This window comes from Simochromis diagramma, unplaced genomic scaffold (genome assembly GCF_900408965.1).
Source record: "Simochromis diagramma unplaced genomic scaffold, fSimDia1.1 OVJJ01000463.1, whole genome shotgun sequence".
NCBI lineage: Eukaryota > Metazoa > Chordata > Actinopteri > Cichliformes > Cichlidae > Simochromis > Simochromis diagramma.
Window position 1 is genome coordinate 3649532 of NW_024386941.1, and position 18110 is coordinate 3667641.

General features: G+C 41.8%; 1 protein-coding gene across 1 annotated transcript in view; it reads right to left on the minus strand.

The window, feature by feature from the left end:
* The window catches only part of LOC120737043 (LHFPL tetraspan subfamily member 6 protein), a 56422-nt gene extending 38549 nt beyond the window's left edge, over positions 1-17873 (minus strand). Inside the window, exons 1-2 of the mRNA XM_040037486.1 lie at positions 17564-17873; positions 16177-16688 (exon numbers count right to left, since the gene is read on the minus strand). Coding sequence (XP_039893420.1) covers positions 16177-16561 — 385 coding nt within the window. The 5' untranslated portion in view covers positions 16562-16688; positions 17564-17873. The remainder of the gene's footprint in view (positions 1-16176; positions 16689-17563) is intronic.
* Positions 17874-18110: the final 237 nt, after the last annotated feature.

Consider the following 18110-nt stretch of genomic DNA (forward strand, 5'->3'; position numbering starts at 1 on the left):
GAGGGCGAACTCGAAACAACAATGCTTAGAGCTAGGACACTAGTGAGCTTCCAGCTGGCAGATCCAAGCTTTGATCATGATTACAGATTACTGTGGTTCAGGGCAGGTGTCTTCCTGAGTAAGCGACACCCTGCTGAGGGCCCATCAATAAGCAGTGGGAAGAAAGACTGTTTGAATGGTATACCTCAACAACTACAAAATCTTTCAACCACTGATACTGCTGTACAAGCTGGCTACTTTAAAATGTTTTGTTGCCTTCTAAGAAAGAGGATGCTTGTGAAAACCCAGGGTACCTTATGGGTAGATTTCAAAAAGGAAACTCTTTTTTTTCTATGAAGGAAATCACAAACTTTTGCCCAAAGGAGTCTATAAAAACCATACCCAAGTTACTCTGTCCCATTTATGTATCTGTTTGTCAAAGCACACAGATTTTTACTTTGCGGTCCACGGCAGTTGTTGTTTGAAGCTTGTATTTTAGCATACACGTTTTTCTTTAAGCTGAATGTGCATACCACCGGAGACCTCCAAGCACCAGTTGTTAGAAACCAGCCAACGACTGCACAACAAAAAGTGCTCAGCTCATCTGGAGCGTTTCACTTTCAATGTCTTGGAGAAGCTGAGGATCGACCTGTAACCATATATTTGCCAACTGTCTATAGTGTAAGCTTTCCTTTGTGCTGAAAGTGTGCAGAAATGTCAAGAAGTGAGAGACAAACACCAGCACACGAAAGCCTCAAACCCATGGGAATGCAATCTTTTAAAGCAAAAAGCTCCTTGATTTCTTTAGAAACCTTGTAATGTCACATTGTTTCTACACTTATCCCTCTTATTAAAATATATATTTTAAACCCTGCATTCACTGTAAAAACCTATTAATGATTCAGTCAGTTAGTTATTGAGTACACAGTGAAACCCTTTATGTTGTTTTTAAGTTAATTAATTAAGCAAAATGTCAAGTAACAGTTTTCATATTAGCAAACATGATGCCAGAGTAAACAGCAGGATTTTCACTACCAGTAGAAGACCTGGGTGCGGCACCTTAGCATTTCTTTTCATGGCGCCAAAGCTAAACGAACAGAAAAAAATATGTTAAGACATGTTTTGCTGTTATTTATCAAGTCAAATGCTTCTGTGCTTTCATTTGCTGTACCAAAGTATTACCATATGAAGGAGTTAGGCAGCTATCCACAGACACACAGCTACAATGGTGAACTAAGGATTAAACAATACTCATGACTAACATATTTGATTTTTCTGATGATTTCAGGAGAGGTCATTACAATATCATAATTCTGGTGTTTATATTACTGATATTCAAATTTATTTAGGATATTCAGATATATATTTTTCAAATTTCCTTTTGAAAGTCTGAATATTATGAAAGCTCATTGCTTTTAAAGGTACTTGTATTTTGTATTGTACCACTGACATAAAATGACCATAAAGTTATAACATTGTCGTTGTATTATTTTATTAATATTATGCATCTTTTTTTTTTTACTATATTAACTGAACCACATCCAACAATTCTATCAACATCAAAATACACACAAGTAAAAGTCCACTGCATAATTTACAACATCTTCAACAAAGCAGTATGTCGAGCCACCCGATTTTAATCAAGAGGTGCAGCTCTTGGTGCGCAATCTAATCCAAAAGTCACTCTAACCATACAGGAAGCACCTGCCAAGATACATAATAAAAATCCTACTCAAATCCTCGAGGACATTTCCAGCGCAGATGAGCTGCAAGTGAGTCCACATGCTTTTCAGCTGTTTCTCTACTTTCACTGCCAGGCAAAGTGATGTCTAGCTCATTTCTAAGTACACTGCCCAAGAAAGTGGAGGCTAAATGATTGCAGAGCACCAGACACATCGGAGGCTAGAGAAGAAGATGCAGAGATAATAACGGACATTTACCAGCTAAAACCCAGCGGGGTATTGCAGGGTCTCTGTACACTGCACAGCTGTCTCTGCTTTTATTGCTATTTTGTGCACGCAGCCTTTGTCAGTTTACCAGCTATCTTACCGAATAACCTTGATGTTAGTGCTGTATGTGGCTGATGTTCAGTGTAAATACTGAATGACCGATGTCAAACTCACCTTTCTCTGTAATAGCCATCAGTGCCGCCTCACTTTGGAGAGGTTATGCAGTTATAGAGGCAGAAAAAAACAATTTAAGGCAACATATCGTTCCTGAACAAGCTGACTGAGAAAGAAAGATGTCAGTATAGCTTGAAAGCAAACATCAGATATCAAGCTAGCAATCAAAACGGTACAACCTACGCTTTGTCCAACTACTCTCTGACTGACAGTCTGCACAGTGTTATCAGCAGGCCGGAGCACCTCTGACTTCTCGGCTCCTATTATCTCTCTTTTGCACATGACGAGCCATTCAGCTTCCATCATGAGTATGACTGAGTGCTCTGTTTGTGGAAAAAAAACCACCCACAAAACCCGCCAGCCACTTACTCTGTGGTTATCTTCCAGTGTCAGATGGGGAGGCACATCATGGTCAGACTAAAACATGTTGAGCAGAACAGCTTTGGAACATTTTAATATTTGATCGAGCAGCTCTCAAAGAAAGTCAGTCAGAATTGTCTTTAATCTTTGTAGTTTTACCCTGGAATAATCACATCCAATGCATGCTTTGTAAACGAGCCAAATTCAATTTAAGATGCTCGACTAAGAAAGCCATATCTTTAGCTTTCTCGCATTTATGTGGTCTGGCTAAAAGACAGGAGGCAGGAAGAGGAGCTGCCCTGAGGGGAATGCCAACAAAGGACTGGCATTAAGTAGCACTATCAGGACAGTCACGATAGTGACATGTTCTACAATATTCAAGTCTTAGCTGGCGGTGCACGAGATAAGTAGATTTGAGTGATATCGCTGGCAGTGGAGCAATACGGTTCAGCTCCCAAGGGCTTGGCTCCAAATATATAATCACTCCATAATTACAAATCCTCCATTCTGCTTCACCTTAACAGGTGACACCCTTGTTTTTAGCGCTTTGTTAAAAGCTTTCTGGTTTCCTTCCAATTTGCCCATGTAATGGTGACTAAATGGTAGAGACTGACTACAGGGTGTGGAGTTTGTAATGAGGTTTACGTATACACTACTACACAACAGCCTGGAGTTGCCTTGAAATGATGAGACCATCTGAGGGCCTGACATTCTCCCTCCTTTGGCTGCACCAAGTTATAAACAGAATCAGCGGCAAAGGCGAATCCTGGTGCAAACCAAACCCCACTGAAAATGAGTCATACATATATAATCTCATTTATGAGAACCAAGCTCTCATTGTTTTTGTGCAGGGACCAAATGGCCCATTACAACTGAGAGAGCATACAGTGGGGCAAAAAAGTATTTAGTCAGCCACCGATTGTGCAAGTTCCCCCACTTAAAATGATGACAGAGGTCAGTAATTTGCACCAGAGGTACACTTCAACTGTGAGAGACAGAATGTGAAAAAAAAAAATCCATGAATCCACATGGTAGGATTTGTAAAGAATTTATTCGTAAATCAGGGTGGAAAATAAGTATTTGGTCACCTCAAACATGGAAAATCTCTGGCTCTCACAGACCTGTAACGTCTTCTGTAAGAAGCTTTTCTGTCCCCCACTCGTTACCTGTATGAATGGCACCTGTTTGAACTCATCATCTGTATAAAAGACACCTGTCCACAGCCTCAAACAGTCAGACTCCAAACGCCGCCATGGCCAAGACCAAAGAGCTTTCGAAGGACACCAGGAAAAGTATTGTAGACCTGCACCAGACTGGGAAGAGTGAATCTACAATAGGCAAGCAGCTTGGTGTGAAAAAATCAACTGTGGGAGCAATCATCAGAAAATGGAAGACATACAAGACCACTGATAATCTCCCTCGATCTGGGGCTCCACGCAAGATCTCATCCCGTGGGGTCAAAATGATCATGAGAACGGTGAGCAAAGATCCCAGAACCACACGGGGGGACCTGGTGAATGACCTGCAGAGAGCTGGGACCAAAGTAACAAAGGTCACCATCAGTAACACACTACAACGGCAGGGAATCAAATCCCGCAGTGCCAGACGTGTTCCGCTGCTGAAGCCAGTGCATGTCCAGGCCCGTCTGAAGTTTGCCAGAGAGCACATGGATGATACAGCAGAGGATTGGGAGAATGTCATGTGGTCAGATGAAACCAAAGTAGAACTTTTTGGTATAAACTCAACTCGTCGTGTTTGGAGGAAGAAGAATACTGAGTTGCATCCCAAGAACACCATACCTACTGTGAAGCATGGGGGTGGAAACATCATGCTATGGGGCTGTTTTTCTGCCAAGGGGACAGGACGACTGATCCGTGTTAAGGACAGAATGAATGGGGCCATGTATCGTGAGATTTTGAGCCAAAACCTCCTTCCATCAGTGAGAACTTTGAAGATGAAACGAGGCTGGGTCTTCCAACATGACAATGATCCAAAACACACCGCCCGGGCAACAAAGGAGTGGCTCCGTAAGAAGCATTTGAAAGTCCTGGAGTGGCCTAGCCAGTCTCCAGACCTCAACCCCATAGAAAATCTGTGGCGGGAGTTGAAAGTCCGTGTTGCTCGGCGACAGCCCCAAAACATCACTGCTCTCGAGAAGATCTGCATGGAGGAATGGGCCAAAATACCAGCTACTGTGTGTGCAAACCTAGTAAAGACCTATAGTAAACGTTTGACCTCTGTTATTGCCAACAAAGGTTATGTTACAAAGTATTGAGTTGTATTTTTGTTATTGACCAAATACTTATTTTCCACCCTGATTTACGAATAAATTCTTTACAAATCCTACCATGTGGATTCATGGATTTTTTTTTCACATTCTGTCTCTCACAGTTGAAGTGCAAATTACTGACCTCTGTCATCATTTTAGGTGGGGGAACTTGCACAATCGGTGGCTGACTAAATACTTTTTTGCCCCACTGTACTTCTCCCATACTGGCTTCTCCTATCTTCTCATAGGGGATCATCTGATTGTTGAGGTTTTCTCTGTACTATTCCAGTACGGAGGCAACTATTATTGTGATTTGGCACTGAACTTCCCTAAAATCCAAAAAATCATGTACCTGTAAACTGGCTGGTTGCACAAACTCCCACGCACCCTTGAATATCCTCGATCGATGAACTCTAGCTGAGTGTGAAACAGTTGAGATGAAAATTAGCATGTGTGAGGACAAAAGGGTGGAGTGCCCACTCCAGGTAGGGAATGAGTTGTTGCCTCAAGTGGAGGAGTTCAAGTATCTTTGAGTCTTGCTGACGAGTCAGGGGAAAAAAAGGAGCGGGTAATTGACTGACAGCTTCGTGCAGCATCTGCCGTGTTGCAGAATGCTGTACCCCTCTGTTGTAATACGAAAAGATCTGAATGTAGAAGCAAAGCTGTTGCGTTACCCATCGATCTACATTCCTACCCCTATCTTTGTCCATGAGCTCTGTGCAGTGACCAAACTAAACAAGTTCACCGATACAAGTGAGTTTCCTTCACAGAGTTTTTGGGCTCTCCCTTAGAGATAGCATGAAGAGCTTAGTCATTTAGGAGGGGCTCAGAGCTGCAACTCCTCCACATCAAAAGGAGGCAGTTATGGTTGTTCGGCAATCTGATTAGGATGCTTCTCGGATGCCTCTTGGTTAAGGTGTTTTGGGCACGTTTAACTGGAAGGCGGCCCTAGGGCAGACTGAATGATTATGCCCCTTGGCTTGGGAATTTATATGTATAACATTTGCAAAATAATGTGAAGTAATTGGATAGAATAGCCCAGACACTTACAGAAAAAAAGATGATACAATTATGTCCTTAGAAATGATTTGAAATGATTACTTCATCTTGTGAGGCTTTATTTAAAATGACAGTCACACACAAAGCAGAAAAATGATGGTGGTCAGTGTTTCCATTATCTTGCAGCTATTCATTGAAGATTGGTGTTTACATTATGGTGGCTAGTCTATAAAGCCTGAGAATAACACATAGTTAATTATTTCGACTGATCCACACCATCTCCCGCTAGAGACATCAACTCGTGTGCTTGTTCAAGCATTAGCTGGACTATGTGGGCTCAGTCCCAGTGTGGTTCTAAATCAAACCCATGAAAACTCTCTCATGTTGTGACATAACTTGAGCCAGGTCGCCATTGCCGTGGACCTTGGTGTAGATGGGCTGTTGGGCCTGGGATCAAAACACAGGGGAGTCAGAATGGGTGAGATCCAGAATTAGAGCAGACAGCAAAGTCAAAGAGTACCTTTGTTCCCAAACTCCCTTTGAAAAGGAGCAGAACTCTCAGCTTTCAGTTTTTTTAATCCAAGTATTTTGTGACATTTTGCTTTTTGTTCAACATAAAAGAACAAACAAAAAGAATGCACACGGTTGAAAGAAGAAGAACATGAAAACAAAAAAAAAAATGATGTGAGTAACAGTAATACAGTGCATGAACATAGCAGCAGAGGAGGTGGAGCCCACATGCAGGACACACTGTCTTACTAATGTTCTCAACTCTTATAACAGGTGAGGAAAGTGATAAGGTATCATGACTAATATCAGTATTCCCCACCAACCTCAAGGCTGTTTGTACACTGCACCTGACCCAACTTGTCACAACAAGTCCTTGATTTAGCTTCCAATATGAGTTTATCTTTTATAAGAACCTTTCCTTTGTGACACTTTGTGTAAAAGCTGCCAAACCCCAGACGGCTCTTCTGCAGAGCTGTTTTCCACAACAATCCTATATATGGTCACCTCCTGCTGATCTTCATAAACATATACAAATATGGGTAGAGGAGTATTCTGTCCCCTTTATAGCCTCTTCAAACTCTCTCAGAGATGGAAGCTTACTTTGTGCATTCCAGAGACACTGTGTTATGCTTTCAGAGGCTTATTTTGAACCGAGTGGCTCAAAATACAACTAGCCACTATGTCTTATGGTAAACTGAATGGGCGTCCCAGCTTGGGGTCTCTTATTTCAGTCTGCTTTCACAGCCTTTGTCTGCTCGCGGTTAGGATAACTGCCTGAATTCAAGCTTTTTCATGCTGGGCTTTGTTTATGCCTTGCTGTTGTTGCAGTTTCTTTCTCTCTTCTAGGTTCACCTGAAGGCCAGTCAACAAGGTGCCATTTAGCTGTTGAGGCTTGACAACAATCTGCCCAAAGAGGGTAAAAATAGACTTTGAGCGCTGAACGGACTGTAAGCTGGATGGTGGTGGTGTAACTTAACCTGTTTATCTAGCAGACCCCCAACCACTACAAGACTCCGGGGATTTAGACAAATGTTGACCCTCTCTTTCCTCTTTCCCCCTCTTCTCTTCCTATCTCTCTGTCTTTCCTCTGGTTCTGCACCCCCTGCTGCTGTGGAAACCAGATCAAGTAATGGGAAAATCCCACCCAACTGCTGCTGACCAGCTGGAACGAGAGTCTGGGAAGTAAAGGAAAACTACTTCCACCAAAACACTCAAACCTCAGCAGTCAACACAAGTACAGCCACAGGCCACAAATTGAAGATTATTCTTCAGCTTGTGTCAGCCTTTTAAAAACTGAGGCATGCACACTTTTTCCCTGAGACATAATTTCATGAGGCACAATTACATGGTTGTCATTTTATGATAATGATGGGAGTGACATTTTGCTTATTACTACACCAAGGTGCCTTTGGTGATTTTTTTTCCTGCTTCAAAAAAAAAAGAAAAGGAAAAGGAAAAGCCTACACAGCACATTTGACTTATATCGAACACTAAACACACAAACACTCTGTGCAGAGTGTGTATTGGAAAAATCCCTGGATAAATGTGAATTTTAACACAGATAGTATAAAAAAAAACTGTGAAATTAGTGCAATTTTAACACTTTCTCTTGTGCAGCACAAGTAACTAATAAAAGCCCTTCAACTTAAAATTGTACTGGGGACGGTTAGTGGGCAGAATATATTTACCCCAAATTCCCACCATTGCTTAAGGCAGACAGCAGAGGCAGGCCTAGGACTCAGCAGACAGGACATTACTAAACTCAGTCACATGCAGAGTTATCTACAGGCACCCACCAGAAAATAAAAGCATACAAAAAGCAACCTTTCATGCTAAAAAATGTAAAAAAGTGTCCAATTCACACGTGCAACTACAGTCACCATGTCATTAGGTGACATGGTGCACAGGTGACCTCTGTCCTCCTCTGATCTGATCTTCAGCTGCCTTATATGTCATCTTCACCTGTCTTCACATGTGTTTGAGTGACCCACTGAAGTACAGGGTCTGTCCCAGAGCTGTACACTGACCCTGATCTAATTCACCCAGAGACAGTGCTTACACTCTTCCACAAACTGACGGCTCCGGCTTGCCATGCAGCGCTTAATGCTATTTCTGGCCTTTCAGTGATAAAAAAAAAATGGGAAACGCTTGGGTTCCCTAAGTCAAATTAAATGAGACATCTACAAGTCAAAGGAGGGAATTACTCACTCTGAAATGAATCTTCGCATTGGCTCTTTGAATACGCAAATTTGAAATTTAATGCAGATCCAGTTTGATGGAAAACACACAATTTAGTCATATTTCTTAAGCAAAAATACGCTTCTCAGTATTCCTAGCTGCCTTTTTAGTTGTAGAATCATCTCAATACATTGAGCATATATTCTATTTTCTCACCGGCCTGCTATTTGACCTACGAAGCACAAAAGAAGCACTGACCTCACATTCCTCTCACTTGGAAGAACAGGGTATAATTAACTGTAGTGTTAAAGGCATGGTGCCTCTGAGACTGTAAAACAGGGTATGAATACAGAGCAAACTATTTTATCCCATAGGGCTGAGAGCCAATCCATACAATCTATACTTATTCATTTATTCAGCCAACTCATGGCCTCGGTCTCCCTCGGAAGCGTCTAACGGGTCAAATGTGGGCTTTTCGTCCTCTTCATCTCCAATTAGACATAGCATGTGGTGATCCAGGTATGTGTTGATGTTTTTCTCTTTGCATTGTCTGCTATTTGTGTTTCTGTTTAAAAGAGTTTACTTTTGTGCCTCCCACTTCAGTATTGCTCACTGTGAGCAAAGACCTGGACGCTGACATCATGCATGCCCTCCACAATGTGTCATCAGTGATACAGAGGAGCGGAGCCTCTACCATCTGTGAAGCATCTGTTTAAGCACTGATTCACCCATTCATGCATACAGCATTCACTGTTTTAGTTGTCAGTGGCAAAGATCTGAGATGTGTTAACAATTACTTTTCTGTGTACTTTGCCCTTTCTCTGAAAACGGAGGAGAAGGTCCCAGAAAATAAACTTTTGATGGTCTAGGACAACAAGTAACAAATATTACACAGTCTGTGTAAACAGGAAATAAAGACGCAAAGTTTCACAACTCGAGGAAGGCAGTGTTGGTAGGTCAATCCACCACTTTGGCCCAGGATGAATAATGGATGGTAACATCATCAAGTGTCATTATTAAGATAAAGCTCTAATTTGTTCAATACCAGAAAACCACATACTGTAACTAATGGCATTTCCATCAGCTCTGGCTGTTAACACACTAAACTACTGTGATGAACACTGCACTCTGATTAAGTTAAGTGTTGATTAATAAATTACTCAGTCTATAAAATGCCAGAAAAAGGTTAGGAAATATTGATGTTGATGCGGGCAAGGGTCAAATGAAATGTTTTGTGTAGGCAACAGTGAGGAACAGCTACAGCTGTGAGTGGCTGGATAATCTCTGACGTTTCACTTGCTAAATTCCTAAATTAACAATGGATAATTGCTTGATTACCAAAATTGTTGTTGATTTTTTTTCTGCAACTCAGCTAATCATTTAATCAACTTATAGTTTAATTGCTAGGAAATTCATTTCCCCAAATCACCAATTCCCTTCCACTCTCAAGCTGCTAGTTGTCTGTTATTACAGCTGCTTCAAAGTCAGACACGAATGCAGACACAGTTATGTTCCCCGCGACAAAAAACAATCTGATATGAAGCACGCCTGCAACTACAGCAGAGAAAACAATGACTTAACAGAGGAATAGACTGAAATAACCCTTCTGTCTGTGCTTTAGTTCCCCAGACTTCCTGTTTGACAAAACCAAATCCCTGTTGATGCTGAGCTTTCCGCTCTTTTCTATCTTTTTTTTTTTTTTTGCCTCACTCTTTTCTTTCTAACATTTGTTCACTCTTTCTGTCTTTCTAGCTTGGACCAGGTCCACTATTCGGGTCACTGGTTACTGGCCCAATCCATTTTTTTCATGCTTGTAGCCAACAGCAATGTACAGTGCCGCTGTGAGGAGTAGGAGGAGGCACTCGTGAGAAAGGGATGGAGAAAAAGAGGGGATGGACACAGATGGGTGGACACAAAGCAGATATAGGGGAAAGGTGAAACAGGCGTGATATAGAGAGTTAAAGACTGAGAGCACTGGAAATAATACTGAAGTACCCCCAAATTGAATGGCAGAAAACAAGTTCAGAGAGTGGAGGGTGAATGAAAAAGACAGACCTGAACCCTCCAGACAATAGACTGCCTGTAGTTCACATGCTACATTTCACTGCTCTTTGACTCCAAACACTCTTACGCTGGTATTAGTGGAGCTTTGAGGCAACAGTGCACTGTGAAAATAGCTGCCGGGCTAAATGAGTGTATTACAGTGTAAGAGTGGTCTTTACTTTAGGTGATCAATCAACCCAGAGGTAGAGACTTCCACTTTATAACCATTAGAGGCCTGAAACATAAGCAGTGAAGAGCAAGACACAGTTCTAAACATCATTACACTAGACTCTTGTCCACAGTGAAAAGTCCTGGCTCCCTCCTCTTAAACATATGCTTTCTCATTAATTTTTTCCAGTGCTTACATGACAGATGAGACACTGCAGTCCATCATCATCAAATCAGACTGGCAGGCCTATGAGGAGGGAGGAATACAGATAGGCTTTGGAAGTAAAAAGGATAACAGTGCATGTCAGGAAATATTTAAATATTGCCCAACCCCCTCCCTGGAAATGTCTTGTGATCTGACACCATTTACACATGACTGTCAAGAGACACTGTTCCAGTCAGAATATTTCCCGGGAAATGCGAGCCCCTCGTGCTAAGCCTCCCTCATATGGATGCGATTTCATTTTGTTGAACCTCTCGAAAATGAGTGCTGGTGGCGAGAGGGGAGTGGAAGCACGCATTCTGGGACTGGGTGGGATCCAGCTGGCAAGAACTCACAAAGCAGCCACAAGGACAAAGCTCCTGGCTGTGCTGGTATGGCTCCAAAACAGGACAACACAAGGCTGTGCCAAATAGCCCTTGGCAAAATTATGAAAGCCATGAAGGCTGCCCATCTGTAATTTATTTACATGTCTTTAAATTTATCACTCATGTCCATGCCCTCCATATACCCTTTGAGCTACACAGGCAGTGCAGACAGAGATGGTAGTAAATGTCATCCAGCCTCGCCAACACACGAGCGGGATACCGTATTAACATGTTATATGTGACAGGTGGGTCACTTCTGTGGAAATGACAGAGCTACTCAAGAAAGTGAGTGAGACAGATCGAGTTGAGTGCATTTGATGTGCTGCTTCATATTCTTCACTGACCGACATTCCACAGCAGTGTGGCCAAAAAGAGTCGCTGGCACAGAGGTTCAAACAGAGCCAATCAACCAGAAAACGAAATGGAGAAGCTATCCTGAAAAGCAACATGGCCAATTATTTGATATCACAGATCAACTGCAGCTTCAGTGGAGGCTGGTGTGGGAAGTATTCAACCAGGACGGTCAACACGTCTGTGCAAACTGCAGAGGCAAGAGTCAACGTGTCGCATGGTTTCCCTCATAAGCGCGTCCTTCTGCTAAAACAAACCGGACTAATAAGGTTTCACCAACTTTTGCTATATTCTGTTTGTACTTTCAGTCTATTTGAAGGTTTAGTCTTTTCTTCAGTTCTGCTTTGAAGAAATAAAAAAACCCCATAAAGAATAAAAATAAAGCTTTGCAAACACTCAAAGGATAAAACATGTCACATAAAATTGCAAGTTTATCATCTCAGTCTGGAAGACCTCACAGGGCAGCGAGGGAACAGTGATGCATTTGAAAAGCCACATTTTTCTGATCTAATTTCATCAAAGAGCTGTCAGAACCCCAGGCTAACATTTAATGTAATAGACATTAAATGTCTCTAATCAATAATAAATGCTTTTAGCCCATCCCACAGTGATAGCATTGGATTTTCTCCCTCAAACTGTGAAGAGTTCTTCATGGAACAATGACAGATAAAAAAATGAGACTTTATAGATTCCCTGCTGACCACAACTTTCCCTTATAGTAGTGAAAACGCTGCGCTGAGCTATTTCTTGTTTTATATCCCAGGAGACTGTACACCTCAAAGGTCTGCACCCCCTCTGAAACTGTAGCAGTACAAATGAAGTCCCCTATTTCCACCAAACACACTGCCCTGAGAAAGTCCCTGAAAAAGGACAAGCAGAACCTGTCACGCATTATATTGTTTGTCTTGTTGTTTCACCTTCAATTTTAGGACAGAGCAGCTCCCCACACTCTCAATAAAATATAGCTTATACCCACTGGCCTTGAGTTGCTATATCTGCTGACATTTTTATCAGCAGTTATAATGACTTCAATCCAGCTGACATTTTCTGCAGGTCGAGGCAATATATCGAGAGATCGCAGGTTATGTTTTGGAACAATGCTTTACCACTGTCACTTTAGCACTTTTTGTTTTTTTATCAACGACTTTTTTATTTGATTGAGTGCCTTAAAATGAAGATATGACATAGTTTTCTGTCATATAAATGCAGTTCCAGTTATTAACTTGAACTGCAACAAACTGCTATGCTTTGGTCTTAACAATATGTCGGAACTAATACCTTTAAAATAATTACACTTCTTCAAATTCCCCTTTACTGAGCAACAAAGAAATGATAGGAAAGATCATTTTGTATTTTCTTCTTTTACAAGCAACAACAATACTAATCAAGCCTTTGTTATTTCTGAACAAATGTATAACCCCAAGTATTTTCATCAGGTGTGATTAAAAATAGGTTGCTTTCCTCTACTTTGGCATCTCAGCATTGTTTTCCTGCCTATTTTGTAAAATGGTTTTTAGGCTTTTAAGCTATGGTGCAGTTTGGCATCTGGGTATATCACAAGGTTATTAATCCCTTAAGGCCAGTCACACACACTGCTTGACTTAGTCTGTCTCAGACAAGGTTTTGAGATCTGGACAAAATCCTGATATCGGACCCAATTCAGAGCACATGGCGGAGACTGAAACCTCCAACTTCAATCTGGGCTGAGATGCAGCCCGAGGCAGGGATTGTGTGCTTTCAGACATCAGTAGATTTTAAACATATTTGAAGTTTTTCAGCGCACAGTCTGCATTGCCTTTGAATGGCACACAGAGTAAGCAAGGCAACATATAAATACAGAGTGACTTTGTTAAAAAAAAATAAGTCAATGTTGCAGCCACAAGCTCCAGGCTATTATCAATTATATCCAATATTTACTGATGCTTGGGCAGAGCAGTTATCCAGTCATAGGACTTGTGATTGTTAGTCATTAAGAATTGATACAATACAAAATATCCAAACAAAATTTAATTAAAAACATAAAAACACAACTTATTGTTAGTTTATTTTAGTATGGGGGAAACAGAAAACATTTAAAAGGTACAGAAGATGTTTAAATCATAGCTTTAAAATAGCTTTCTTCCTGCTGTGTCTAGCTCCACTTGAAGCATGCAAAAAAGACAAGGCAAGGCTCTGCGGGGGGGGAACAAAATCCCCAACAACAAAATCCGAGTCAAGAATCTTAATGTTTGAATCTGTCGTCTGGGCCACAGTCGGTTTAAGTCCCCAACGCTGTATAAGACAAGACGCTACAGTGAACGCAGTGGTTTGGTGCAAGTACAGGATTTATGAACCAGAGCAGTCTCCTGCTCTCATACTTTGACTCCAGCTCTGTTTCCTAGAGGAAATCTGGGCCTCAGCCATTAGCAATTAACAAGCTCTGGAACAACCTTGCCTGTAGTGAGCTGGGAATAAAACGCTGTTATATGAGGTAAACAACAACACTAGAAACAATAACAGCCATTGTCAAAAGTCTTTCTCTCCAACTAATGAGATAAAAAAACTGATTCCTTTCAACTCTAATCTGTTTCATCAGAATGAGATGAATTACAGGAAGATGCAAAGTGGATGGTTTACTCGTGCCTTCTCAGAGGTCCTGGCCTCTCTGGCAAGATGCTCTTCATTAATCAGAATGGCACCGGTATCAGAGAGCGGACCATTAGGCTTAGTTCAATTTCGCTGCTTCACAAACTGTCCTTGCTCTGGCTAATCACTGATATTTGATCACACTTTTCGGCACCTTCTGCAGTTGTTCTGCTGCAGATCTTTATTTCTCAGCCAGGTTCTCAGTTAATGAGAAGTGAATGCTCGGTGTTTCAGTCATCAGGTATTTTCCGTCCTCTCTCTCTCCCTCTCAACTTCCCCTCCCTGCCTGGATATTTCAACACTTTGTTAGCGATAAAAGACAATACATGGTGCAGCCCACTGAGTTTCCCAGTTGTGTCACTTCCAATTAGCCCTTCTGAGACATCTCTGCCCTTTGGCTCACCAGCATTCGAGTTAAAAAAGATCTGATCTTCGTGGTATTGCGTGCTGCCTTGCTTCACTCTCCCACTGTCTAAATTCATGCATGTCTGGATTTGTGAGTCTATGAAAGAGAGAAATCGCAAGAAAGACAGACGGGGAATTTTTAATCCTATAACCAGAAATAGCAGCTTGCTGTAAGGCTCCACGTATGGGGCTGCTGTGAACTTAAAAGGAGCTTTCCTTGTATAAAGGTACACATTTCTTAATAAAGCAGCAAGCCTTCACCTTAATCATCTTCCATATTATACATCATTAATACCGATGTTCTTAAGTAGCTAAGCTTTTTAGAACTGGGACATGGCATGTTGTGGTGGCCCTCTGTAGATTTATCCCTCAGGAAAAAACCTGGCAGCTCTGTCAAATCTGCCCGCAACCTGCTTCTATGTCACATCACTTTTTGAAGCCAAAGTGAAGTGGTGGGGATTGTAAACAGCAGAGTGGTGAGCCACAGTATGTGAGCAAACGTTTTTGAGCTAATGAGAGGACTGGAACGCCGCAGCTTCTTAAACTAGGGCAGAGAAACTTGCAGCTTCAGTGGAAGACTTCCCTCAGACCTCACGTCCCGGGAGTACACATGTGCAAAACCAACAGCACAAACAAACAAAACTGGTGCTGTGCGAAACAGTGTCCACTTAGCGGAGTCAAACAAACAGCCAACAACAGGACGTTTTCAGGGCCAACGTTGCAGTGAGGACGGGACTCTGTCTTTACAAAAAACAGTGCCGGAGGTTTCATTTAAACTTTAGGGGCACAGAAGAGAAAGTGTGGGTATAATTTCAAAAGTCAAACTACAAAAAGAAGACATAAAATTGATACCAAATGTTGACTCCACAGAAACAAGCACGGGGAAAACAACTGATCATAGTAAAATAAAGGAAAGTATATTAAAATCCACATTTTCATTATATAATTGATTCAGCATATTCACACACCTCCTCTAATTGGACCAAAGCTGTACATGGCCAAAAGGCACTCAGAATTCATGTGATGATGTTAATATATCAGTTTTTGCCACTTTTTGACACATTTTTACAAAAAATCAGTTCAATTCCAAACTGCAATGAGTAGATAGTGGGTAACTTTTACTATATTAAATGTAAGTAAGTATTAAGACCAAGATATCGGGGATGGTTTTTCATTTCCTATGCAACGAGTATCGGAGGAAGTAACAGCTTAACTGGACTGAATGCAGGTTTGCTGGCCAAGAAAAGTATTGAGATTTCTATACTGCCTTGTTTCCTCGCTGATGCGCCTGCAAATGGGTTTGAGCCAAATCTGACGAGAAGTTAATTAAAGGCATTACATCCTTCATAATCTCTATAAACATCTACATCTCAGGAGTTTACAGAGGCTCTTTAAACCATCTTTCAACAGAAAGCAAACCGTAACAAATGAGCGATCTGTTCACTTTTCATAACTGCAGTCAGAGCTTCTGCGTTGCATGCCAGCAGTCACAGCCCAGTGAGCACATTGTAGAGTTGGGCTCAGAGTTGGCTGCAGGTACGAGCACACAGACGAACACACACGCATATAAATACTCACCACCAACAAACTGAATACCGCCAGCCACGCGACCGATTGTACGTGAGATGAGGTCAGAGATGCAGCAGCCCATGAGAGCTGTGAGCGCCACCAGCAGGAGGAGGCCACATCCCACGCCTGTCACCACAGTACAGATCCTCCATTCAAGACTCGGGATGCCGTGGAAGGAGGCGTACCTCCCACACTGCTCCAGCATCACCGTGGTCTGGCTCTCTTCATCCCTCACTGGGTAGGAGCAGCGACGGAAAGTGCCAAAGGACACTGGCTTGTCCATCTGTATTCCCAGCAGCCAATAGGGCATGAAGAAGCCAACACAGGAAGCAGCAGCGCACAGCAGGGACAGCAGGGCCCAGATAACACCCGTACATGTCAGACTAGACGCCATGGTAAACAGTCTGCAAATGGTTCACACTGAACTAACAGCAGTTATATGAGCAGTTGCTATGTTGTGGGAAGTCTTGCAGTGAGCATTTAACACTAGCAGCCTTCACCTCCTCAGTGACTCCGGGTTCCTGTCAAGAGGAAGAGAAACATCCAAACTGAGCACTGACCAGACAAATCATCTGTGTGAACAAGTTGCTGACTTTGACATGTGACCCTGAAAACAAGAAATGTGTTCCCTGGTCTTTATAAATGGATCACTAACACAAGCAGAGGAAAAGAATCACAGACAGGAGAAAAATCAGGGGAATAAAGACCTTCAATTATGACATCATCAGGCAGTTATTCTCTAATCAGGTCTTTTGCATGATTGTTAATTAGTAAGATGTGTTTTTAAAAGTCCTCAGCTAAACTGGGAACTTAGTAGAATAGACTAAAGTAGACTAAAATGACATATTTCTGAATTGTGATTTAAATAGATTTAAGATCTAAGAGGAAAAACAGTCACGATCATATTCATTTAGTCAATAATTAATCCAAGTTTGATGAACTAAAGGCTGGCTTATTCTCCATCTCACTTATTACTCTTGGGCTTCTCTGTTTATTACATATAGGAATCCATTGAAGATATATATATATATATATAAGAAAGTAAATATGAATGCTAATTAGTACATCCTATAATTGGAACAACTGGGATAACTCAGAATAACTCAAATTTAGTTTGATATTTAAAATAGTGCTAATCCCTATAATAAACTTTAAACTTAAGCTACAAACAGTATTATATCGTAACTGACTATGACCCATACTCACACAATCAGTAGAATTTGGATGCTTAGTACAGGAAACATAGTTCAAGTGTCTTCATGAGCCGCCACTTCTAGAACATAGTGATTTTTTGCTAGGGGTGACCTTAAGGAACACATTATCGCAGTGCCTACACTATCGGAATGAAAAGAATGAAAACAGGGCAAACACAGGGGGAAAGCAGAGGAAAGCTTACATGTTGGGAGACCTCCGAAATTAGGTGCGCTCGATGTGCACTGAGAGCTTGTTTCCATCTGCAGACTCCAGCTGTGTTGGATCTTAAAGCAAACTTTTCTTCAGACGAGGGAAAAATGCAGAAGAAATGCGTTCGGTCCTGGAATGTAAATCCAAAAAGTGACTGCAGAATTGGCTCATGAATCACTTCGTGCTCGTCAATATATGTAACTGAAAGGATGATCAATTATTTACTCCTGTGCGAGCGCACAAATGTGCGGTGCAGTCTGACTTAACTCCCGTTTCCACATTCCTCCTCCTCGGAGAGAGAGAGCGAGCGAGCGAGGGAGGGCTGGAGGGGGGCGGGTCCATAAAACACTCTCAGGAGGCGACCATCAATCACACAAATCCCCACCCAGGGGCTGGACTCGCCGCTACTATCGCTCCTACAGGCTCCTGGTGCATTCACTGACCCTTTGAAAACGATGCACGTTCTCGTACTAAATCCTTCGGGATGCTCAAGATAACGAAAAGCTGTCAGTGACTTTCATGTTAAAATGTTTACCACA